This window comes from Erpetoichthys calabaricus, chromosome 3 (genome assembly GCF_900747795.2).
Source record: "Erpetoichthys calabaricus chromosome 3, fErpCal1.3, whole genome shotgun sequence".
Taxonomy (NCBI): Eukaryota; Metazoa; Chordata; class Cladistia; order Polypteriformes; family Polypteridae; genus Erpetoichthys; species Erpetoichthys calabaricus.
The window spans coordinates 103,347,587-103,373,394 of NC_041396.2; the positions used below are offsets into that span (position 1 = coordinate 103,347,587).

The window sequence follows — 25,808 nt, forward strand, 5'->3', positions numbered from 1 at the left end:
CCAGCAGGGCTGTGTTACCGAAGTCCATGTCCCATAGTGTCCTGCAGTAATCTGGGGCACCGCTGCACTGCAGGGAAGCTTCCATCTAATGTCTTGGGAGAAGTAGTGTCCCAAAGAGGTTGCCTTCCCCCATCCTTCCACTCAGTAAGTGTCCCGGGCAGGTTGAGCTGCCGTCCGTCTATCACACAGTATAGTATGTGTAGTAATGTAATGAGTAGATGCAGTATCTATAAAGTAAAACAAAATGATATGCAGTCATGTGAAAAAGTAAGTACACCCCATTGAAACTGTTGACTTTTTCAACATATTTGAACAGGCAAATGGTGATATTCTTGAACAAATGACAAATAAATATTGACATTGTGTATTCATTCTCATCTCTCTATTATAAAAAAAATCCTGGAAGAGAATGACTAGGGAGACGAGACATGATCTTCACGTGAAGATCATGGAAGACACTTAAAAGACCCGCGAGACAAAAGAGATTGGCCACGGAGCATCTCGCGGGGACCTTAAACATGAGACTTTGTGCCAAGAGATTGACCCAGGACCATCTCTCGCAGGGACATAGAACATGAGATTCTTGCAAGGCACACCCTATTTACAACCAATATCAAATAAGACCACGGGCAGCAAAACACTCAGTCGTGTCAAGGCTTTGAGCACACACAGATCCAGGGCTCTCAGCGCATATAATGCGTATAAGGACAATACGTTATAGATGAAATGTCGACGACTAAGCAAAGAAGAAAGAGCAGCGCGGAGAAAAGAGACTCGAAAGCATTGGAGAGACAAAAAAGAAAAATAATAATCTAGGTGCAAATTCAGAAAATAAGGAAAGTAAGGAACAAGTGGAATTGAAAAAAAGCATGTCCAATTGGGCTCAGAATTAAAAGACAAAGTATAACTTCATAAAGACGTTCAAAAACGTTGCCGCTATACACATGCAGAGAAAGGTAAAGAATATGAAAGCAGGAAAATTCAAAAGTATTGTAGCATCCCTTCTAGGTTGAAGCCTTTTTTTTTTGGAGTGACTGTTAGGTTCGATTGAGGGAGGGCGGAGTACAGCACGGAAGTCTGACAGCGGGGTATTAATTGATGCGGTAAGGGAGAGGAGAGAAATAACAAAAAGGTGAATAGAGATCGAATATATGGACATAGGTGATATGTCTGAAGTATGTAAATATTGTAAGGTTTTGAAGCTTAAGTCAGAGAATTTCAAAAACAGGGTTTACCTTACATGCATTTATTGGTTACTTCGCAAAAACAATTATTAACTACTGATGATGTAGATCATTTTGTCTGTGCTGAAATTACAAACAGAAACCTATCCTGAATTATGGTATAAAGTCATTAAACACATGTCTCACGGACCTCATTTAAAAGATTCAGCATGTTGGGACTCTAAAGATCCCAAATATTGTTTTTAAAAAAGTTCTGAAATAAAAGTGTAACTAATAAAATAGCAACAATTCAAAGAAAAAAACTATCTTAAAAGTGTGTATCTGGAAAATCCATGAAATATGTCTGTGCCCAAAATGTACTGTGGAGGGACTGTACAGAATATAGAGAAAGCTCTTTATTTTAAAAGAAAAAAATATATTGCTGTTCCCTCTTTTGTGCCACCAAAGGGGAGAAAAAACATGGAATCTCAGCTGTGGCAAACCAATCAGAATACAATAGTTCTACAGATAAAATGTTGCTGCATTGTTCATGGCCCAATTCTTAAATATGGATGTGAAATAAAAAGTGGCTATAACTTGAATGCCTCTGGCACTTCAAACCTGACTGACTTCGGCTCCATACTTAGTGGCTCCTGCCTATTCTATTGTGTTCAATATTATCTGTAGTCACAGAACTAATCAAGTTGCTCTAAGGAGAAAAAGAAAGCAATCTGTGATTCCATTCCTCTTTTATGTTAATTAAAAGAATACTACTAAGGAAAATCTCTGATTATAACCATTAATGTGTCAAAATAATATGCTTAGCTTTAAACTGAATTAAATATATATTTTTAAAAATGGTAAAACTGATGAAACAGTTTCAGCCAAAAATGCAAACAAAAGGTGAATGCAAAAAAAGGAAAACATTTGCTTGATGTTGGGACTAATGGAAGCAAGTACCCTGGAGGCTTACATCTATAATAGACACCAGCTAAACACTTTAAGATCAGGGTTATTTAATTTTTCATTAAAACTTGCCTGTGTTGCAATAGAACATTGGAGGAATTCATCCTGATGTCCTTTATGGAGGTGGGTGCACTGCAGAATTCTAAAAAGGCAAAGACAGGTGGTTAACAGTCAAACATACTGTTGGTGCAGGTTCACAATACACATGGGCATCCACTCCACTTGTCTATCCCTGGCAGCAGTGGACATTTATATCCCTATCACATTCTGTCTGCCAATTGTGAAATAGGAGATCCAAAATTAAATCCCAAAAAGGTGCAAAAACATTTCTAATAATGCCCACTACAGGGGGATATACTGCCAAACCCTGGCTAGAAAAATGGGCAAACACTGCAACTTTATAACAATAAAAATTTTTAATTTCTACTAAAGATGCTGTGTGATACTATGAAGTTTCAAACAACACAATGACAAAATGGAGTTTCCTAAACCACAAGCCAATCTAAGAAAACAAAGTCCCAAATCACAAATCCAGAGAATAGTCAGGAAAAACAGGGCAAAAGAATAAGAAAAAAAATCACAAAAGCACAAGAACTTACCAAAATTCCATAGAGCATTCAAAACGAACCACCAGGAATGATGGGAGAGCCTCCTGATTTATAGGGTGGAGGGAAGTTTCTTGCATTGACTGGCACTTGGCTCCACCTCTTGAGGGACAACCCACAAAACACATGGAGCATAACCCAGGGAGCTTACACAGACAGACACAATGACACACAAAGAATAATGCAAACAATCAATAAAAGTAACAGTAACATAAATAAAAGAAACAAAAATTAACATGAATTTGAACCTCAGCCAATCTTGCAACAGTTGCATCCCATGTGTCTTAAACTCCCAATACATGAAAGCTGATGTGCCTGGTTTATCAGGTGAGGTTGGTCATCTACTTTACTTGCCCGCCACTGCAATACCAAAAAGCTCTCCCTTTCTCACTGTTTTTCTCCTTCTCGCTAATTTGATTTCTTACTCTCATCAGCCAAGGCTTTAAAGCACTACACCTGAATCTAAAATACTTCTGTCAGTTAAGCTGTTTTAAAACCCCTGTCTATGTTACTTCTGGCTAAGTCCCTTAATCACTTCATGGTCTCTGTCTTACTGTATTACAGGGCCTTTAGTTGGACTTAAAGGAAGGTCTATAAAATAACCTTACAGCTTCACATCTCTGTAAAGTAACTAAGATTAGCTGTTTGCTCGTTAATGGTGGGGGGACGGGGGTTACAACCTCCTGCCAGTTCCCACGGATTCATCCTTGAATGTGTAACAAAGAGTCAATCTCTGCAGCTAATACTCCTATTCTGTATTTGTTGGCCAGAAGGTCTTGTTACCTTGTGTCTAAGTTTATTTAACTAATTCTTTCTCTCTCGGTCCCTCTTTGTATATTCCCTGATGTCTAGTGGATCTTCTTTCCTTATTTGTCCTATGGGAATAATCTGCGTTTCTGTCTTTTCTCCATGCTGGTACATTTGCAAGTTTCCCTTCTAGGGTCCTCAGCGCACATACAGCTTACATCACATCTTGGTGGCCATTGTGCTACCACAATAGAAATTGACAGACATTATGTTGCCAGTCTGTCTATCTCTTTCTCCTTCACTGTTTCCCAAAAAATCCCATGTGGAATTATTAATTGTTATATAGCATCTTGTGATATCGCTTGCACTCCATACCATCTTGCCACATCTAAACATAAAAGCTGTTACACTGCATTCCTGTTTATAGATTACGGCTAAGCATTTAACTGTGTTGTACCATCAAGTTGATGACCAAAATCGTCAATTTAAGATTTAGCACTACCCTCTGGAACTAGATTTTGGTACTACAGTAATCCCTCACCTATCGCGGGGGTTACGTTCCAGAGCCCCCCGCGATAGGTGAAAATCTGCGAAGTAGCGACCTATATTTATTTTATTATTTATACATATTTTAAGGCTTTATAAACCCTTCCCACACTCTTATAAACCTTTCTCACTCTCTTGTTAACCTTTCCCACACTCTTATAAACACTTCCTATGCTCTTAAACAATTTCTACATTCTTAAACACCGCAGACCAACATTGCACACTGCACGCAGCGATCAGACGTCAATGTGTCTGCACTCGCTTTGTGAAGGGGGGCAGCTGAACTCACGCTGAGCAGAAATGGACTTTGTGCTGCTTCTGCCAAAATGCCTGCTTGTCGCTCTGCGCGTTCGGAAGGAGGAGGAGTGTGTGTGTGGTTTTGTGAGGGCTGAACGCACGTTCGCTCAAACCCCCCTCCCTGGAGGCGCAGTTCGCATTGTCAAGGGGGTGGGGAGCTGAATGAACGCTAAGGAGAAGTGGACTTCGTGCTGGCTTTGTGCTGCTTGTCGCTCTGCCTGTCAATAATTTAAAAGCCTGTACATCACCAATTTTCCTGTCTCACTGTCTTGTCTTGCGTGAAGTTAAAATGTTTTATAATAGTGAGATGTTACTCATATCCTTAGCCCGACATCCACATATCATATGTGTTAACAAAGTGTGTTTTATAAGTTTACATGTGTTTAAAGCATGTGGGATGGGTATTTTAAGGCTTAAACTATAAAAATGTTTATTTATATGGTCTTTCTATATCGCAGATTTTCTCCTGTTGCTGATGGGTCTGGAACATAACTTCCGCGATAGGCGGGCAATCACTTGTATTTAAAAACCCGCGAAGTCGTGAATCCGTGAAAAGTGAACCGCGAAGTAGCGAGGGATTACTGTACCTATATCATATCCTCAATGCTGATCCTCAACAGGGTAGTGTGCTGAGCCCCTTCTGTAGTTCTGGTTCACCTATAGATGTGTGACCTGACACTACTCTAACTTCATTATTACATCCACAATGATGCAGCTTAAAGAGAAGACATTTACCTGCTGATTCAGTGGTGCCAGGTCAACAGAACCATGGAGCTGGCCATACACTTCAGGAAGCAAATGGTAGACCATACTACCATTTACATTAGAGTATTAGAAAAGTAATAGAATACGGCCATGTGTACCGATGTAGTTCTTTCTTTCTTCAAATGCAATAATAGGGAATTGTTTCATGCATCTTGCTATAATTAGGCTTTCCAAAAAAAATTGTGTAATCCTATTAGTTCTGAAGATTTTTTTCCCACAGCTATTTTGAAATGTAGCCTTCATGAAGACAAATGGACTCCTATCCTTCAAAGTGGTCAACAATTTAAAGTCATTGGCCGGCTGTTAAAATACTAAAAAAATATCATACTCAGTGTTCACTTTTCATTTTCGTCTATACAGTGTGTGTCATTAAGGCTAGACAATGAAATGCTTGTACACTTTAAATGGCTACTTAGTAAACCCAATATGCTTTTATAAACTGGGCAATCATATTTTTTTAAAGAAGACATGCCCGAAGAAAAGGCAGTAGGGTTTTTCATTGTAAATTATGGTGATGTTAATATACTGCAAGCTATGAACTGCTCTACTTTAGAGAAACAGAATCAGACTCACCTTTCTCCCAATGCTGTGTTCATTAACTGTGCTACTGGAGCACATTTCAAACCAGTTGAGTGCAGCTCTTCATTGACAGCTAGCAGACATGTCTAAAGCTAAAGGCAAGCTTTTACAAGTTAAATATAAATTAAAGCTGTCTGACAGATAGTAATAAATGTTTGATAAATATTATTCTGGTTATTAAACTTGTGCCCTTGTCTGCAACCTCTAAGTAGGTTGAGTGTATCTAAATATCATTGATTCATCTCTTTTCTGGATCCATTTATACAAAGTAAAAGTTTCATGGAACCCAAACCTATCTTGGCAAAACCAGCCCTTGATGGGATGCCAATTCATCACAGGACAAAGTCATATACATAACTATGCTAATTCATATCATACATGGCCAATTCAATAAGATCAAAATAATCAGAGAAAACACACAGTACATGTAAACTCCAGAGACAGTGACCAGGCTTTGATTGATCCTACTCACAAGGAACTCTGAAGCATTAACAATACAACTTGTGATTAGTCAAATGATTTGTGTGAAATTTAATTGAAACTTAAAGTTTCAGTTCACATTTTGAATCAAAATGGTATTTCATGCAATTATAGAATATATTTTCATCTTATCTGCAATGTTTGTATTTATCATGTACAAAAGTTTGGCAAAATTTATTCTGGTGCAGTGCATGAAAAGGGGGTCACCGCTAGGGAGCACTTAACTGCAAGCATTTCAGAGGCCCTTTGACTTTGGCTTGGGAATTTGGCTACCAGTGAGCCTCCGGAAAGATCCTGGCTTGAATTGGTTTATGGAGTTCAGTAATGTGACCACAGATGGTGTTACCTCTGACCCCAAGTGAGCAGTGGGAAGCAGGGTAAGTACCCTGCATATGCATACAGACAATGTATGAAAGTGCAGATGAGAGCATGTGGAACAAAGGAGTGAACCGTGGGAGACTGGGGCAGTGTTGGACGGTAGGCCAAAGGAGGATATAGGGGTTTCAGCTGTGGAATAACACTTAAGGAGTGTAGATGCCCCAGAGGATGGTTGAGTGTCCCGCCCAGGATGGAGTTGGAGTCCTTACCCGGCCAGGATGCCATAATGGACTAAATGGGGGAAGTACTCAGTCAGGATGCCTAATGATCCACATTGTGGGTGGGATGCCCAAAGATTACAAGAACTGGCAGGAGAGCACAGCAGGGAGCAGTTCATCCCCCACTTTAATAGGTGTTAGTGTCCCTCATATCGAGTCCCAGTTTGGACACCCGCAGGGCTGCATGGAGTTGGAGTCCACAGGAGCAGCCCTGTAGGGATCCCTGGCAGATGATAGAGGAAGCTGCCAGGGGAGGATTTCTCTGGCTTTGTCATAATCCAGAAGTGCTTCCAACTGGCTATGTCACTTCACTGGAAGTACTCCTGGGCCCTCAATAAAAGAGACCACGTTGCCTTATACAGGCAAGTCGGATCTGGGAGTGGAGGCAGGCAACACTAGACTGGAGGAGTACCAGTGCGGTATAGAGACAGAGAGAGGGAAAGAAAGAAGAAGAAACACCTGTCTATTATTGGTACATGGTATTTTGTAATAAAACCCCATTATTTAAACCTGGGACTGTGTTTTGTGAGTTTGTGTTTGGGGCTCTGTGGCACCCCCTAGCCTTCACAGAATTACGTTTAATGCTGAAAATTACAAGTATGATCCTCAAGCATGAACAACCTGTCAAAAATACATCATTGGATGCACGAGGCATTCTCTGTTGAGGAAGAAACAATCGATTTTTGTTACTATGCATGTGCCACAAAAGTGGAAAAATAGAGAACCAACCCAACATGTTGAATTCACAGGTATTTCTATTAGAGTTTACCTGTTGTTGTATAACATTTATTCTTGGTTTACAGAAGGTAAAAAAATGAAGGTAAAGTGTGTTATACTTTAATCATAATCATTATAGTTGGTTATCATTTATTATGTTTCTTCCTTGATAGAGATATCTAGTGCATCCAATGACGCTTGAGAATCGTACTTGTAATTTTCAGAAGCACAGCCATAATTTACACGTGCAAAATGTAAATTTGTTATAAATTATTATGAGCTATTTTTGACAGCACTCTTACACCATATTGGTCCTGGCCAGAAAAGAGCTAACAAATGTGTCTTCCTCAGGCTATTAACCGTTGCTTGTGTCTGTATATCAGTCCTTCTTCCACCACTCGTCAGTTTGTTCCAATAGCATTGAATTTGTTAAGGAAGGTGAATGTTGGAAGAAATCAAAGTTACAGTCATATTCCGTTTTGTTTGAACAAAAGAATCTGACTGATTTTACAATACCAAATTTTAGGATAGAGAATATGTTGTTACTGCTCTGTTTATTAAGACTGAAAGTGAAATTTGGGTTCTCCTTCAATATCCGCTATGGCTCTGTTTTAACCAAAATATCACTGAGTGCCCCCCTCCCTCCTTCAGAAATTTTAATGTCACTTCCTGGCTAATCAGTAAAAGTTGTGTGTTTGAAGACAGCAAGTATGGATTTTCATTATTAAAAATATGAATGTTAAAGATTTAGCTTGTTTGTACTGAAAAATAACACCAGAATGAATTTAGTGAAACATTCCTTATGCAGCATAGATATAAGAGGATTGGATTGACTTCAAATGTGTGCAGTGTTAATACATGGGTGATTAGATGAAAGTGTCCGGTAGTGAACAAGGGAGTGTGCTTGTTTAAGTGTGTGAGGCATTTGTGCAAAAGAGGGATGGCTGGCCTGAACCTGTCCAGCCCAAAGAGCTCTTACTCTGCAAGATTTTGGCCCCAGTGAAATTTGATGAACTCTGCACTAGGTGTTACTTTCTTAATTAAGTACTATCTTGAAATCTAGTAATCCTGGTTTTGATTGGTTCAGTCCATTTATTAGGCTGAAGGAGACTAGACAGAGTGTGGGTGGTGTGTGATGGGTTAGATAAGATTTTAATGGCTTTAAGTTTCAGTTTGCAGAGGTGACAATGATTTTAGACACTGTGCACAGCACTCTGAAGTTGCTTTCTGCCCTTGGCAGAGATACTGAAATACCAAACCACCATGGAGAAGGTCAACACACTTTCAATATTTTACCTTTAGGAAATAGTAAAGTCCCATAAAACATGATGCATTACATGTTTAGGTTAAACTCAGAGAAAACTGCTTTACAGTTCAGGTTCATTGTCACATGTACAGTCAGATGTAAGAACTAAAATGGTAAATGTTTAGTTTAAAATACAAAGCCTTTGCCATATACAGTACCATACTACATACAGAAGGGAATGTTTTCTTAGAAAATTAGCTAATGTTTGATGGCTTGCTCACCCAAATTGCAAACTATAGTTAAATGAGTTAACTTAAAGATTCTGTCAGGGTAGTTTAACTACAGTAGATTCATTGTAGAACATTGTGATGTCCTTTAAATGCCTGAAAGTTTTAGGGCAGTTTTTTTGAATGGTAATGGTCAGTGATTAAAAACAAACAGTGATTGTTAAGTATCTTTAAATAAAATGGATAAAACACACTATTCAAGACTTTTTCTTGACAACACTACAATAACATCAGCATTGCTATTTTTACCATAGTGTCCCAAATGATGTTTACATTTAAAAATACTTTTTAGTACATTAATTCAACTCATTTCTGTTATGAAGAATTTCCACAAGTCTTACTTGTACAATATAATATAATCAGCTATATAAAGGATGGGATACTTAAGGTTGCAGATGAGATCTTTCTTTGATGTGTGGAAGAAGCTGCTGCAGTGTAAGAGATATTCAAAAATGGAATGCCATCCCGACCAGTGCTTCATAGGTTGGCTCCCTACAATAACTAAAAATAGATGGAGGGGAAAATGTTGAAATGACAGGACAACAGCTCATAAATGACCAGTAACATTTTTCCAACCAACATTAATGACTGTACAATAGTAAAACAATTTGGGTGCTACTGATAAAGTGTATCTACTTATAATATATGTATGTCAAAAAAGTGCTGATAGATCAAGAAATACTGTGGCTTTAACATTTGATGATTGATTGATTAATTAATTAATTGCACGGCCCTGAGGTAAAATAGGTAGAGTTGCTTCTGCACTACATCTAGTTCTGTTTACTCCTCACACATTTTCTCAAAGAGTCCACTTTCCTGTCATGGTTCTAGCAGAACTTGTTGGGTTTATTGGCCAATTTATATTAACAGTGTAAAGAAGAATGTCTGTATGAGTGTGATGATCTGATGTCTTATCTATAGCTGGCTGCTACCTGAGGCAAAAGTTGTCAGGACAGAGTCTCACTCACTATGAACCTAAAAATAGTGTGCTCGGAAAAACAGCCAGATACAAAGATGTCAATTACTTCTTCAATATTAAGTAACATTGCATCCAAAACTACTATCATAAACTATGTTTTCCATTTTTTTTTAATTTCACAGATGAAAGAACTTGGTGTGATAATCTACAACTGCAGCTGTTTGGCCCTAGACTTGCACAGGATGTTTACCCTTTTCTGGCAGCTCGAATACAAAGAGTTTATCCCAACAATATGGTCGAAGAGGATTTTTGCCATCTCTAATATTGAAAAACCTCACAACCTAACTCTGAATGACACAAATTATGATGTCTTTTTATCCGTAAGTGTGTTTTAAAACCAGCCCTGTTAATATCTATCTGTACTTTGTTCAGGGATTTTTTTCCAATAGTTGTTGCAGATGCCCAATTGATTATTATGAATGGTGAAGTAGTGGTAAAGGGTCTAAACCCAGAAAAAACTTGACTTGCAACTTGACACCAAATAAGGTAAATGCCTATGCTTCGATGCAGAGTTAGTTAGAATTAAGAAAAAGACAAAGTGAAGAGCTGAAGATAATATAGAGCAAAAGAACAAATCACAAATGAAGAGAATTTGAATGAGTGAGGTCAGTAACATACTAATCACCCAATGTCAAAGGCTGGTGTTATTATTTAAATACATTTGTTAGTCTCAGGTGGTGAGTACAAAATAAATGCATTGGGTGTTTAAAATTATTCAGACTTTCTTTTATATATCTGAGCTGCTCATTTCAGTAAAACACAATATACAGCATTATGTCAGTGTATTCTGTACATACAGTATCCACAAAATTGCAGTAGAAACACATGCAAATGGACTCATGTGGCTAACACCACTATCATTGCAATGTAACACACTTTCGATAGCTAGTTATGCACACTCCTAAATATCTTATTTTAACCCCTATTAGAATTCATATGCAAGTGTTCCACCTTGTGTACAGGCTGAAGTGTCATGAGGGACACATTGAGCCGGAGCACTCTGTATCTCATATAGGTTAAACTGAGGAGGAGATTTGAACGTAACATGATCTCCCCTTCTGGAACACGTTAGCAACCTAGCTGCTGCATTTTGTATAGCTTGAAGTCGCGAAAGGGATGAATCGTCCAAGCCACTAAACAAGGCATTACAGTAATCTTAGTGTGAGGAAACAAATGCATGAACAATTTTTTCCAGCTCTGATGATGACACTATAGATCACAATTTTGAAATATTCCTTAAATGAAAGTAAGAGGAACGAGAAACAAAATTAACATGTGAGTTAAAACTCAGAGAGGAATCAAATATAACTCCAAGGTTTCGAACACTGGACTTAGCAGTCATGCAGAAGGATGCAAGCACATGATTAATCTTAGTATAAGTGTCATGGGAAGCCATAATTATGGTTTCAATTTTGTGGCATATAAATATAAGTAATTGTTAGAGAACCACTCTTTTATCTGTAATACATGACCAACTAGTGTGGACAACGTACCGAGCTGGTATGGTTTAAAAGAAATATACAGCTTAATTTCATCAGCATAAAAGTGATGAGACATTTTTAGGTGGGCTTTTGTCCTGTGCCTGAGGTGGGCTGGGATTCTTCCAGTTGGGAAGATAAGTCTTTGTGCTGGTAGTGTGGTATAGGCAATTACAATTAAATTTGTCCATCTACACTTTAAGCCCATCTGGGAGTACACCAAACACAGCTGTTAATGGGTTAAGGAGTGATTGTGACACCAAGGCTGTCTGACTGGCATTCAAAGATTTTTGTCCAGAATGATGATAAACCCAAAACATGTGGCCCAGTGAGGTTGGAGCTACACTGTGATGTTCACAAGTTGAAAATTAGCCTGGATACATTTTGGACAATTTTGAATGACACACGTGTGATCAATAAAATATTTTAAGTTGAGTGATTGAATGCTTTGTATATACAGAGGTAGAGTGTATTCTATGCATGGTTGCTTTCCACTCCTTTTCTGAGATGTTAAGTGAAAATCCGTTCCTCATCATACCCTGAGATCTTTGAAAGGAAGGAACATTAAAATGTTTTTATATATTATTGAGATGCTGTCTGAGTCTTCAAGACTAATCAGTATTTCTTCTGGAATAGAAATGGGTGGACAGGGAGGAAAATTGGGCAGGTTCCTTTTATCAAAGTTTCTTATTTGCAAGAAGCAGAAAAATTGTGTTGGTGAGAAGTTAAATTTGACACGTAATTGTTCATAAGATGTAAAGACATTATCTACATACAGTTCTACAAGTGTTTTAATCCTAGACGTTTTCCAGACAATAAATGCTGTATAGGTTTGAGAGGGCAGAAAACTATGATTATCATGTAGAGATGCAACAGATAAAAACTTCTCTGACCTAAAATGTTTCTGGCATTGGTCCATATTCTGAGTTATTGATGGACAATTGGATTTACTGTGGCACAAAACAGCAAGATTTTATTTCTATTGCAGACAAGGTTTGTGTATTTTCGTCAGTATGTGTCAATTTCTAGGTCTTTATAGCTTGCCACTCAGTAATAAAATTGAGAGTTCAGTAATGTCATGTCCCCTTCTGTTTTAGGTCATTGTAGAATTGTTCTTTGGATGCGTGGATGTTTCGAGTTCCAAATAAATTAGGTTATAATTCAGTCTAATTTCTTAAGGAATGATTTGTCAATGTATATGGGGATGCTCTGAAACAGAAAAAGAAGCTTGGGAAAGTTATTCATCTTGACAGTATTTATTCTCCCTGCTAACGTGAAGTGGACAGCAGACCATCTGTTCACATCTTGTTCAATAATATTGTTAATACAAACAGAGGCTTCTGGTCTGATATACAGTAGTTTCATCCATGCACATATATTTGGGCCAAACCCAAATTTGTGCAATGTGGTGAATAGGTAGTCCCATTCAACCATGTCAAATGCTTTCTCTGCATCCAAAGATAAGATCTTTGATTTTATGGGAATGTTACATTAAACAAACTTTGAAGATTAGAAACTAAATGTCTACCTTTAATAAATCTGGTTTGGTGTTATGATATTACAGAAGTAAGCACTTTCTCAGTCCTACCTAGAACTTTGGAGAGTATCTTAACATCATTATTCAGAAGTGAAATTGGTCTGTATGATGCGTATTGTAATAAGTCCTTAATCTTCTTTGGAAAGAAGGTAATTAATGCTTGTCAAAAGTTCTGAAGAAGAATTTTGTTGTCTCTAGCTTCTGTAAATGTTGCTAGTAAGAGTGGTGCTAACGTATTTGAATTTTTTTTTACAATTGCACTGGGTAGCCATCATGGCCTGCTGCTTTTCCATTTTGGAGTGAGTTTGTAGCATCCAGTAATTCTGAGAGTGTCCGAGGTTTGTCCATTTCCTCTGCACTAGAGTATCTATAGCTATGGTATGTGCAATGCATCAAAAACTGATTAGATTGTGCCTTATCTTCTTTAAACTAAGTAGAATATAGAAACTTCCAGTACTCTCTAAATGTGTGCGTTATTTTTTTACGGTCAATAATTTTATCTCCATCTGTGTTGGTAATTTCTGTTATTGCGTTGAAAACTTCTTGATTGTGGATTTGTTGAGCTAAGATCTTATTAACCTTCTCTCCATGTTCATAGTAGTGATATAGCAGCTTATAGATGAGCTATTCTGTTTATTTTGTTGTTAAGAGGTTAAAGTATGATTGCAAAACCTGTCTTTTCCTATAAAGTGGCTCATTTAGAGAACTGGAGCCTGATGTATAAATGGTGCGTACACACAAAAATGTTGTGTATGCCCGTTTCCATGCTCACATCGCAATATATAAAAACTAAACTTGTCGTAAAGCCACGCACATTTTCACACCAGCTCAATCTGTTGCATACTCAAATTCTCCGCTCGGTTTTGCAAACTGGCGGCATCCAGCATCAAAGCAATGCTACTGTTCCTGAGTGGCTTCCCTTTACTTTTTAGATTCACATCCCTGACACGGCTTTATCAAACACACTGAAATTAACTGCATATCATTTATAGCATAAGGCATTTGATTGGCCATTCTGTGCACCATTATATGGTTACAGGTTGATTACAAACTATTCCAAATACCATAACTTAGATATATTATCTGAGTGTGGAATCACAGCTCTACAGCAGCTGATCGAAAAAAGGATTATCAGGATAAAATATTTAGTACACGCGGCCTCAGCCATGCACACAGTCTATTTGAACTTCTGCCATACAGTACGGCAAACGCTTCAGTGCCTTTCCTGTAGGGACCTCGCACTTCAGAAACAGTTTCATCCCAAGAGCTCTAAACACACTCAATCAGTCCATCAAGGGTTCCTGGTAGAACTGTTTAAGTACACTCACCTCACTGTAAACTTGCACTACAGTTATAATATTGCACAACCTGAGACACTTTATAAAGCGCATATTTACATATGATGACGTCTTGCATCTAAGTCAATTTAGATTTCCAAGCACTATCTTCTTGGTTCTCTTGATATCATTTTTAAGATGAAATGCAGTAAAGTATGTTTATTACATTATACAGATACATTTTAAACTTAATTTAAATAATGTTTACTGTTAATAATTAAATATGTGAGGACACGGTGGACAGCACTAGCGATGAACTGGCACCCCATTTAGGGACTGTTCCTTCCTCGCGCTGTATGCTTGCTGGGATTTGTGCAACCCTGGATGGATAGATGGATGATGACGTCTTGCATCTAAGTCAATTTAGATTTCCAAGCACTATCTTCTTGGTTCTCTTGATATCATTTTTAAGATGAAATGCAGTAAAGTATGTTTATTACATTATACAGATACATTTTAAACTTAATTTAAATAATGTTTACTGTTAATAATTAAATATGTGAGGACACGGTGGACAGCACTAGCGATGAACTGGCACCCCATTTAGGGACTGTTCCTTCCTCGCGCTGTATGCTTGCTGGGATTTGTGCAACCCTGGATGGATAGATGGATGGAATAATTAAATATGTACTATGAAGATATTTCAATGTTCCCTCAAAGTTTTGAAGAATCTGCGTTCTAAGCTTACAGATGGCTTAACATCTATTATAGAGCTGATTGTGTGGCGATTGGTTACTTGGAGAAAGAAAAGGAAGGACAGGAATTGGAGGTTAATACGTTTGAAAGAGACAGTACTGCTGCAACAATTAATTTCAATGAAGGTCGTGCATGGTGCAGCAAGCATCTTGCAGGAGGCAGGAATAATCTCTGGACGGGGTGCCAGCTTATCACTATCACTGCGGCACTGTGTTTTCATGTTTAATAACATGCTTTAATTCCTGTCATCATAAAATTGATATCAAGTATACATCTCAGTATTTAAATTATTCAGACAGCTGTAATATCATGACTGTAATGTATTCTGTGTCGTGTCGGTGGAAGAGAAATCCCGTTTAAGAAGCATGTAGTGATACACACACATAGAGTACATAAAAGAATATATAGAATATGAAGCATTTAATATGCTACTTTAGTTACAATGGGATCTGAGAAACCAGTAAATTAAACAATTTTAAAATGAAGTTTATGACGTTCTACTTGAATGACAAAATAAACTGCGTGATTAAATTGGAAATGTTGACATTAAAGTTGACATTTGGACATTTTTTTCAGTCATGTCCCTATTTTGTTTTTCTTTTCTCTGTACCCTAATACACTTCCATATGATGCTCAGACAGTGGGCTATGACTCAGTTTTCATGGCGACTTTTGATATCTGACCACTTCTTATTTATTTCAGGCACTTTGCGACTTTCTGAACTTAAACTTTCGAGTTTCTCTGCCATTCTGTTACTTGATTAACTTCCTTTTGTTGTTTATATCACTGCTTAAACCAACAAATAGCATGTTTTTCCTTGCTGCTACTTGGTATTTTCTGAAATTCTTCTTTTCCCCCCGTGTTTTTCTCATCTTTTCACAGAACACAAAACATAAGGGGTTATTTATATTGATTTGCATATTCAAAGAGGTGTAATTCTGGGAGGAGTTTGGGTGGGGCAGCAGGCGCGTGCACAAGCGTTACTTTTCACCATGACTGGGATTTATGTAGCAGAAGAACGTGTAAGTTGTCATATGCACAGACTTATGCATCTGCATTTTTTTGTGCGTACACACATTTCTGTTTTTGTCCGTATGCCATGTTTTAGTGTGAATTCTATGTACAGCGTTATACATGAGGCCCCTGGTGTATTCTTGATTTATTTTGGTAATTGCAGTGATTAGCCTGCGGTGGGTTGGCACCCTGCCCAGGATTGGTTCCCTGCCTTGTGCCCTGTGTTGGCTGGGATTGGCTCCAGCAGACCCCCGTGACCCTGTGTTCGGATTCAGCGGGTTGGAAAATGGATGGATGGATGGCAGTGATTAGCCCAGATGCCTTCTTGCTTTACAATTAATCTTTATAGGAAAGATATGAAATATCTTGATGTGCTGGTGAAAAGAAGGAATATGCTCTCAAGTTTGGATTTAAAAATCTCCATTGGACTGATAAGTTATGATCCATTACGAACCCTGACAGATATCCCTTCAGGATCAGATATTACAGATACAACAAATTAGATTGTTTTATGTATTAGTTTCCCACACGTCTAGTTTTCTTTGACTAGATACAGTGAAAGAGTTGGCCAGTCCAGTCTCTTTACAACTGAAACTGGTCCTTACTAAATGACCTGTAAAATACTATCTTGCCATTTACTCCTGTTAAGTGAGTGAATATATATATTTTTTCTGTTTAGCTCTTGGTTGAGACCTTTGACATTCCAGCTCACATAGTTCACTGTGTGGTCAGAGAAACACTGCTTCTGAACGTTTGAGGACAAATGCATAACCTTAAGTAAAAGTAGTTTATTGTTTTATACAATAGCTTTGACGATAACAGCCCATTATTATGTTGGTGCTGACAGTTTTTGGGGTAACAAAGACAAGAAGTAACTTGCCCCCCCCCCTTCCCCAGTTTGCCTCCCTAAGTGAGGCTAGACCACACTTCAGAGTCCCAATCCTCTGACATGCCTAGAAACTGAGCACATCCAAAACAAAACAAACCCCCAGCAGCGGTATAGAAAGGATTAGAATTTAGATATCTTATGATAGTACAATCCAAATACAATAAACCTAGGGTATGATGTTAAACAGTCCCCTTAAGGAAAAAAAGAATCGGATATCTTATGATAGTACAGACCAGATCCAATAAACCTTGAGCATGATGTTAAACAGTTTCCTTAGGTTAAAAAATACTTGTTACTAAAATATACATATGTTTGGAGCTGTTTGGAGTGTATGTTTGACTATGATACTGACTCACCACATACAGGTGCATTTATACTGGAAAGAATTATATCCCCTTGACTAAAAACAGGTAATCTCCATTGAACTATTTATGTGATGATTTAGGTTTGTCATATTAATACTAATGCTGAATACTTTTTACTTTTACTTTTATATTTGTAATTCATCTATACCATTTTGCAGAGCTTTGTTATTAAAGTGTCTTTTCTGGTAATCTATGGGAAAAAAAGCCAAGTTAAATCTATTGTGAATCAATTTGTTCTAAAAAATAAAATGTAAAAACTTGCAGGGGGTTGAGTAGTTTTTAAAGGCACTATATGTGGATGGGTTTGCCATTCAATTTTAATGGAGATAAGATATCCTACCAATGACAGATGAAAGCAGGCTTTCTTTAGCTCTGATTTTACATATGACTGTTTGAGATATATGAATACTTATGACTGATATCAGCATATCTATTGTTTAATTTTTAGAGCTCTCCAAATATCTTTTGCCCTAAGGGCCGAACCAAAGATATTGATGCCATTTACAAAGTGATTTCTGATGCTCAAAGGTTCATCTATGTATCTGTAATGGACTATTTACCTCTTATAAACAGAAGTAACTACCATACAGAAAATCAAGTGCCACTACAGAGGTAATGTAACAACTCATGTATGCATCCCCTGTAACCCAACAAAATGTCATTAATCTTATGGTTGTTCTAATTATGGATACTTTCTGCACTTAAAAGTAAGTTTTTGTGTTATTAAATTTATATTTCTGTTGCAATAATTATGTTTTGATTGGTTAATTCTTTCACTTGATGTTGCCAGGATAGGGTGTGGTTCCCTAGGACCCTGAATAAATAAGCAAGTTCAAAAAATGGATAGAATGTTAATTATGCACAATTCAAAAACTTTGAAAAGATGCCAGAGACAATGTAATTTATGTCTGTACTTAAAACTACACAAAAATAGTAAACCAGGAATATTGGATGCTGCCTGATATACAGTATTAGTTAATTACAATTAAGTTTTGTATTCTTTTATTGATTTATTAATAACAGGAATTATAACAGCATGTACTGCTGAATTTAACTATGGTGCAATAAATATACATATGTTGTATTAAAAATGTATATGTTGGATAAGCAAGATACATTTTAATGGGTTTGCAAAAATGATCTAAATATATTCTTCAAGTGCATTTGTTAATATAGCACCCTTGCAGACTGTTAATGATAATTCCCAAATGGGAATGCTAAATCCAAACAGAAAACACAATAATATACCTATAAATGTAATTAAATAACTAAATAAGGAAATCAAATCTATAATTTAAAATGTATTAGTTAAATACAAATATACAAATAAATATTTACTAAACAATAATAGGCAAAAAAGTTTAAAGTATAGGAATTCCAAATCCAAAGAGAAAGAACAATAATATACCTTTAAGTTTAATTAACTAACTAAATAAGGAAATCAAATCTATAATTATAAATGTATCAGTTAAATACTAACAAAGATTTATTAAACAATAACAGGCAATAAAGTTTAAAGAAACAAATACATAAACCTAAATAGAATACTACTCTTAAAAAAAAAATAGAAGTTATTTAAGAAATGTAAAGCAACAAAGAAACAAAATGTACAAAGATAAGAACAATAGCATTAACAACAACAACAACAAAAAACTAAGAAAATAGTAGTATTACCAATATCCAATTATGAAATTCAAAATTCAGAATATTAATGCCAAAACTAAAATTCAATAATCACAAATCCAAGTACAAGTCTTAAAAGGTGACTAAAAGTTTTAAAATACTACCACAAGAGGGGCCGGAAAACTTGGCAGTTAAGCTTGTTAATACCATGGCAACAGCTGAAATGAATGAGGAGATTGTATAGTCCTCTCAGGTAACTGCAGCCATAATGATTGCCGCAGGAAAACACACCTTGCACAGTAGTTTTAGCAGTGCTTTTCAGGATTAAGAAACTAACTTTTGTTCCACATAAGGATACTAAGGGACTCTAAGAGTAGCAGTGCTCAAAGTGTTTTGGACCGAGGACCACTTTAATATAGTCAAATCTAACAGAGGAGGACATGAGTCTGTCAGTCATCTGTTAGCACAATATTGTAACATTCCCCAAATTAAGTTTACAAAAGTGCAACACAGCTGAATTTGTGTTTCAAAGTCCCAGATTTCACCCAGTGCATCTGTAGTAACACATTAGCAATGTAAATCAATTAACATACATCACCAGCTAGACTGCTTAGAGACTGACTAAAGCATTTGAGTGATTTAAAGGTGACTGCAAGGTACATAGTCGTCATTAACTATAGAGAGATCTACGTGCCACTTCGACTATCAGTTAGTAGCTTTGAAGCAGTAAAAGTTGCTTCTTGATCGATTGAGGACATCTAGAAAGTAGTACATTGATGCCCATGGCCACCAAACACAGTAACAAAAAGGATTTTGAAAATATTTTTAGCCTTACCTTTAATTATGTGTCTCTTACAAATGATTAAATACATTTGAATTATGGCAGATGGGTGGTGAATGCTGGAAGAAGGTGAGAGAGAAAACATAGGGAAAGTTTGAAGAGAGCATTTGGTGGTGGTAGATTCTACACCCAGGATGCCAATCACAGTGTTCCAATTGTATGATTCTTGCCTACAAAAAAATAATATACTGTAACTATTGTGCACAATAGGAAACTCCTCTTATTCTCCCCAACTTGAAAAATAATGGCAAAATGGCCAAAATTGACAAAATGTGTTTCATTTATTACAAATATAAAAAAAATCTAAAAACTAAGAGACATGAGCTTTTAATCACTTCTGGTGAGATTCTGTGATTAACCTCTAGGGTCAGGAATTTCTTCCAGAATCCTTAGGGGAGGTTCCTCCAGCAGCTCCACCCTCTACCTAAATGGACAGGCAACCTGCAGGTCTTTTGAGTAATAAAATAGAGTGCAGGCAGTCATATTTAACATGAAATACTAGCCCCTCATTCCACTTATTGGCCTGGGGGATTCCCCTCCATTTCTTACTGTCTTCCTCATTTTTCTGTGATCCAAGAATGCCCAGCTCTGCCCATTGCAGCGTTTTCTTATTTAATGCTGCATAATTAAACCCTGTTAAATACTGCATCGACTGTCATCTGGCACCCTGGAAGTGTGCATTTCTTCCCCATCCAGGGATCATAACTACTCTAACCTTGATGGTACTGCCTGCTAATAAATTTCACAGGGCATCTTAAATCACAAGACTAGTGTTACTTGCAAGGTCACAAAAGTTGTCATTGCCAGTCCACACTTTCACTGGGCGTTTTGGAGCCCAAATCCTGAGTTGTTCTACATGTCTCACCTACTGCTTTGATCATAACTAATCTCTCTTACACCCTGCATTCATCAGCTGGTGATGTTAATTACTATTGAACATATTTTATTTTTGATTAGTATGACCTATAATTGTACTTTAAAATAAAATTGTATTTGATGAGTTCTAAGCATTCCCATCGTCCCTTTCACATCCCAAAGGTACTGGTTAATTGGCGACTGAAAAATCAGTCCAGTATGAATGAGAGAGAGATTCTGATGGGAAGGTGGTATTGCATAGCTTCTACTCCCATTTGTTGAGATTTGTTGAGACAAAATAGACCTTGCCCCAGGCAGCCTGGGTCCAATCTCAAAAAGCAAGCTTTCAGGCCTACACAGACCCAAAATGGGGCTCAGGCTTTAGCATTTCAAAAGACTCTTTAAATATTCAAAAACTATACAAAAATGCCCATCACGGGAGAAGGGAAACCATAAACCTCTGGCTTAAAACGGTATACCAGTGTTCTTTAAATTTAAAGGATTATTACTTTACTAAATTATGAAAAATGAAAGAAAACAAGAATTGGCAAAAATAGGTTTGCCTAAAAAGACAACTCAAGGAAAACAAGTCCAAATCATAATCAAGAAAAACAGAGGACAAAGCAAAAATACACAATAACCTGAAATCCAAGAATTACTTTCAATAATGCTGAAGACACCACAAACCTCACGGAACCTCCACAGCCTGAAATATAAAAGCTGAGGGTGATCGCTCAGCAGCAATGTAATCCACAGAAAACAATGGATATAGGCAAACATAAATACACATTACATAAATATTAAAAAAAAGGGCATTATACAAAAATGTATAAAAAGAATAATAAACATAAATCAAGTAACAAACCCTGGCTGAAACATAACATCATTGCTAATGAAATAAATCAAAGCAGGGTTGTGGGAAGCCTAAGTGGGTCATAAAAATAATAGTTACATGAATGAATAAATTCACTTAATACTTCATTACTTTATAATTTGGTATTCTAATTTACTGTTTTAAAATGTGCAATTATTTAACATGAATCTCTACAAACAACATAGGAAATTTACTCATACAAGAGGGTTATTTACTATAAAATATTTCTCATATAGGAACAGACAAACCACTTATTATTTAATTAAACTGTGTTACATATGAGCTGCTTTAAAATAATTTTCCTGTAATTTGATATTCTAATCACAACTATTGTTTAATTGGTAGAGGAATTGACATCATTTTCAGTACTGTTCAGAACTGTTAACAAATAACTTTTCATGCTCTTGACAGATATTGGTCCCGTGCTGATGAAATGCTCAGAGAGGTGCTTGTTTTACGCAGGATTAAAATACGACTTCTAATAAGTTGCTGGAAGCAAACTCATCCCCTGACTTTTAACTTTGTGTGGTCTCTGATGACACTTTGCACAGATTTGCCAAATTGCAGTCTAGAAGTGGTAAGTGTTATAAAACCTTTGTATTGCTATGTTTAGAATGACTACTTAATTTACAAAACTGGAGTACAAAAATGCAATAACATTGGCAGTGCAATAAACACATTTGTATTCTGTAAGGATGAAAAGATTAAACTGGAGAAGCACACATGCCTAAGGGACTGATGATGTTTTTCAAAGGGAATGGAGAAGATGCAAAGATTCAATTTCAAATAAGCCTTAAGTACAGACACAGGAACTAAGAGGGAGGGGTCTGACATAGTTCTGAATCTACCTACAGTACCAGTAAAGTAACAACGCATTGGAATAGCTGGAAAGAAATATGAGGATCCTGGCTGTCACACAAATGTACAATATATGAGTGCTTTATCTTTAAGGCCTTTATGGGCTCTACAGTGATCCCTCGCTATATCGCGCTTCGCCTTTCGCGGCTTCACTCCATCGCGGATTTTATATGTAAGCATATTTAAATATATATCGCGGATTTTTTGCTGCTTCGCGGGTTTCTGCGGACAATGGGTCTTTTAATTTCTGGTACATGCTTCCTCAGTTGGTTTGCCCAGTTGATTTCATACAAGGGACGCTATTGGCAGATGGCTGAGAAGCTAGATTGCTTACTTTTCTCTCTGTCTTGCGCTGACTTTCTCTGATCCTGACGTATGGGGATTGAGCAGGGGGGCTGTTCACACACCTAGACGATACGGACGCTCGTCTAAAAATGCTGAAAGATTATCTTCACGTTGCTATCTTTTGTGCAGCTGCTTCGTGAAGCGACATGCTGCACAGTGCTTCGCATACTTAAAAGCTCGAAGGGCACGTATTGATTTTTGACTGAAAAACAAGCTCTGTCTCTCTCTATCTCTCTCTCTCTCTCTCCCTGCTCCTGATGGAGGGGGTGTGAGCTGCCGCCTTCAACAGCTTTGTGCCGCGGTGCTTCGCATACTTAAAAGCCAAACAGCCCTATTGATTTGTTTGCTAGAGATTGTTTTCTCTATCTATGTGACATTCTGTGCTCCTGACACGCACTCCTTTGAAGAGGAAGATATGTTTGCATTCTTTTAATTGTGAGACAGAACTGTCATCTCTGTCTTGTCATGGAGCACAGTTTAAACTTTTGAAAAAGAGGCAAATGTTTGTTTGCAGTGTTTGAATAACATTCCTGTCTCTCTACAACCTCCTGTGTTTCTGCGCAAATCTGTGACCCAAGCATGACGATATAAAAATAACCATATAAACATATGGTTTCTACTTCGCGGATTTTCTTATTTCGCGGGTGGCTCTGGAATGCAACCCCCGCGATGGAGGAGGGATTACTGTACTTAGCAACAGACAATAAGATGTTAAACTAAATGAAAAATACATAGATAATGGCATGCTATGAATAGTTAAAATTGTACTCCAGGAGTCATATTTACTAGTATATTATTTAAGATTGCCTTATGTGGTCCTAAAAACAATATGATATTTTTTGAGTTTCACCTACTGTAAGCTAGTCACCTCCTGGATTCAAAGTGACAGTCTTACACTGATCAGCCAAGCTGTGGAAGACTCTACTGTGTTTTTTTTTCAGTGCTAAGTGGCAACATAAGGACCTCTAACTGCAAAAGATTCAATTTTAAAATCTGCATGATATTATCCATTGCTTTATTTTTTCTATTTATGGTATAGTTCTTATTTATACAAATAATGATTTACGTGTGCAGTACTTTAAAAAGTACTTTGAGGCAAAAAGTATGTATTCTATAAATTATACACAAGTGTCGATTAATTGAGCAAATCTAAATGAGCGTGGGTGTATGTGTGAGTGTGCCTCGTGATAGCGTCATGAGAAGCCAATGCCCATCCTGGGATCATCACACTTATTCCAGTAACCAGTTCTGCATGGAGTTCCATTCTGTCACAAGGCAAACACTTACATTTGCTCACACCAGGTGTATTTAAACTCTAAAACAAACCAAATGTGCATGCCTCTGGGACATGGATGAGAAATGAAAATACCCTGAGAAAACCCACTCAGACACAGGATAACAATAAACTCAAGGTCAAGCTCTTTTTTATTATCACATGTACAAAGCACACCCCCTCATGCTTCACTCCACTCAACCAGGATCAGAGGCAACCTGTATACCATTTTGTCCCCAGCCTTCTTGTGGGAGGCTACACACCAAGAGCACAATCTCAGTTGGCATTATTTCTACCAAAGATGCAAACAGTATGAGTAATGTTTATGCGACGTACAGCTAATAGAGCCTCCAAACAAGGTGATAGTTTACAGGCTAAGCAAGTGCTGTGTCTGTGTCTTTACCTTCTCCAGCCATTGGTGCTTTTGTGGCTGCTTAAGGTGCTCCTTTTACAATGGATTCTACAGGAAGCACAAACAGTTGTTATTCCTGCCTCACAGCACTAGGGTCTGCATGAGTTTTGCATGTTCTTCCCGTGTATTTATGGAGTAATTGCTATTTGTACAAAGCACAACATGTGCGCTTTTCACTGTGCTTGCTCTGTAGGCTATGTAAAATAACAGAATGTAAGGGGTGAAAAGTAAGCGCTGTTTAGGAAAAAAATAATTAGATGATGTGAGAGCTAATCTGTTTGTTATTGTAAAAGTAGAATTATAAGCAGGATATAGCTTGCCGCTGGGGGATTGTCAGGTTGTCATAACTCTATCCACAGTGGAGACTGTGAGTAGACTAGCGAAAAAGAAATGTGTGATAAAATTTTTTGTTTCCTTTCGTTATCACAAGGATGCCTCATAAATGCAATAGGCATGTTTTCTTAAATCAAAACGTTTGCTTTTTCAAAGTGGATATATTTGACTAGGTTTTAAGGCTTTGTCATTCACCTATGGACCAGTGTATCCATTTGTTCCATTGTAAGCTGCACGAACAGAAAAAGTATTTAAAAAGTTATTAAAAATGCATCACTTCAGAACACAATTTTATGTAGCAACTTAGTATATTCCATTAGAGTGAAGAAATAACTTTAACTTGAAAAATACCAAACTTCTCACTTTAACTAAATCAAGCCTCAAATCAAGGTTCACTAAACATACTGTATTTTATGTAATTTACTCTTTTTGAGTCATTTATTTATATTGTTTCCCAGATGGCTTCACTGTCATGGTTGTGTCCTGGTAAAATTTTGTTATCTGAATCAAAATTTATTGCATTAGATTTGATACTTAAACATAGTATACCTTGCCCTGAACTTATTGATTTAAGTCATTGTACTGATTTTGCTTATTTCATAATACATCTAGCTACCCACTGCGCAACCATGCCGTTCTAGGCTTTCTAGGTATTCTTAATTTAAGAAACCTTTTTCATTTAAATTTTACAAATTTGAATTTTGATTTGATATACTTTATTAATCCCTGAGGTAAATTGTCATTTTGTATGACCTTTGGGGGTTGGAGCACAGGATCAACCACTGTACAGTGCCCCTGGAGCAATTTTTGGGTTTAGGGCCCTGCTCAAGGGGCCAAAAGAGTAAGATCCCTTCTGGCAGTAACAGGATTTGAACTGTCAACCTTCTGGATGCCAATGCAAATCCTTAGTCACAGGGCCACCATTCAAGTGATGTCACACACCATTCGTCCTAGGTTAAATGTGCAACTCTGGGTGAGCGACGGCTACTCTGCTATGTTGTGACTCAAGGCTTTTTGTCCCCAAATAAGTTAAAATCTTGTAAACCTACAAGTTTACCTAATACAATTAATCATGATCTTGTTACACTGTAACAGTCCAGCATGA

General features: G+C 37.2%; 1 protein-coding gene across 1 annotated transcript in view; it reads left to right on the plus strand.

The window, feature by feature from the left end:
• The window catches only part of pld5 (phospholipase D family, member 5), a 184,669-nt gene that overhangs the window by 102,639 nt on the left and 56,222 nt on the right, over nt 1-25,808 (plus strand). The window contains exons 7-9 of the mRNA XM_051924697.1: nt 10,096-10,293; nt 17,738-17,901; nt 21,894-22,059. Coding sequence (XP_051780657.1) covers nt 10,096-10,293; nt 17,738-17,901; nt 21,894-22,059 — 528 coding nt within the window. The remainder of the gene's footprint in view (nt 1-10,095; nt 10,294-17,737; nt 17,902-21,893; nt 22,060-25,808) is intronic.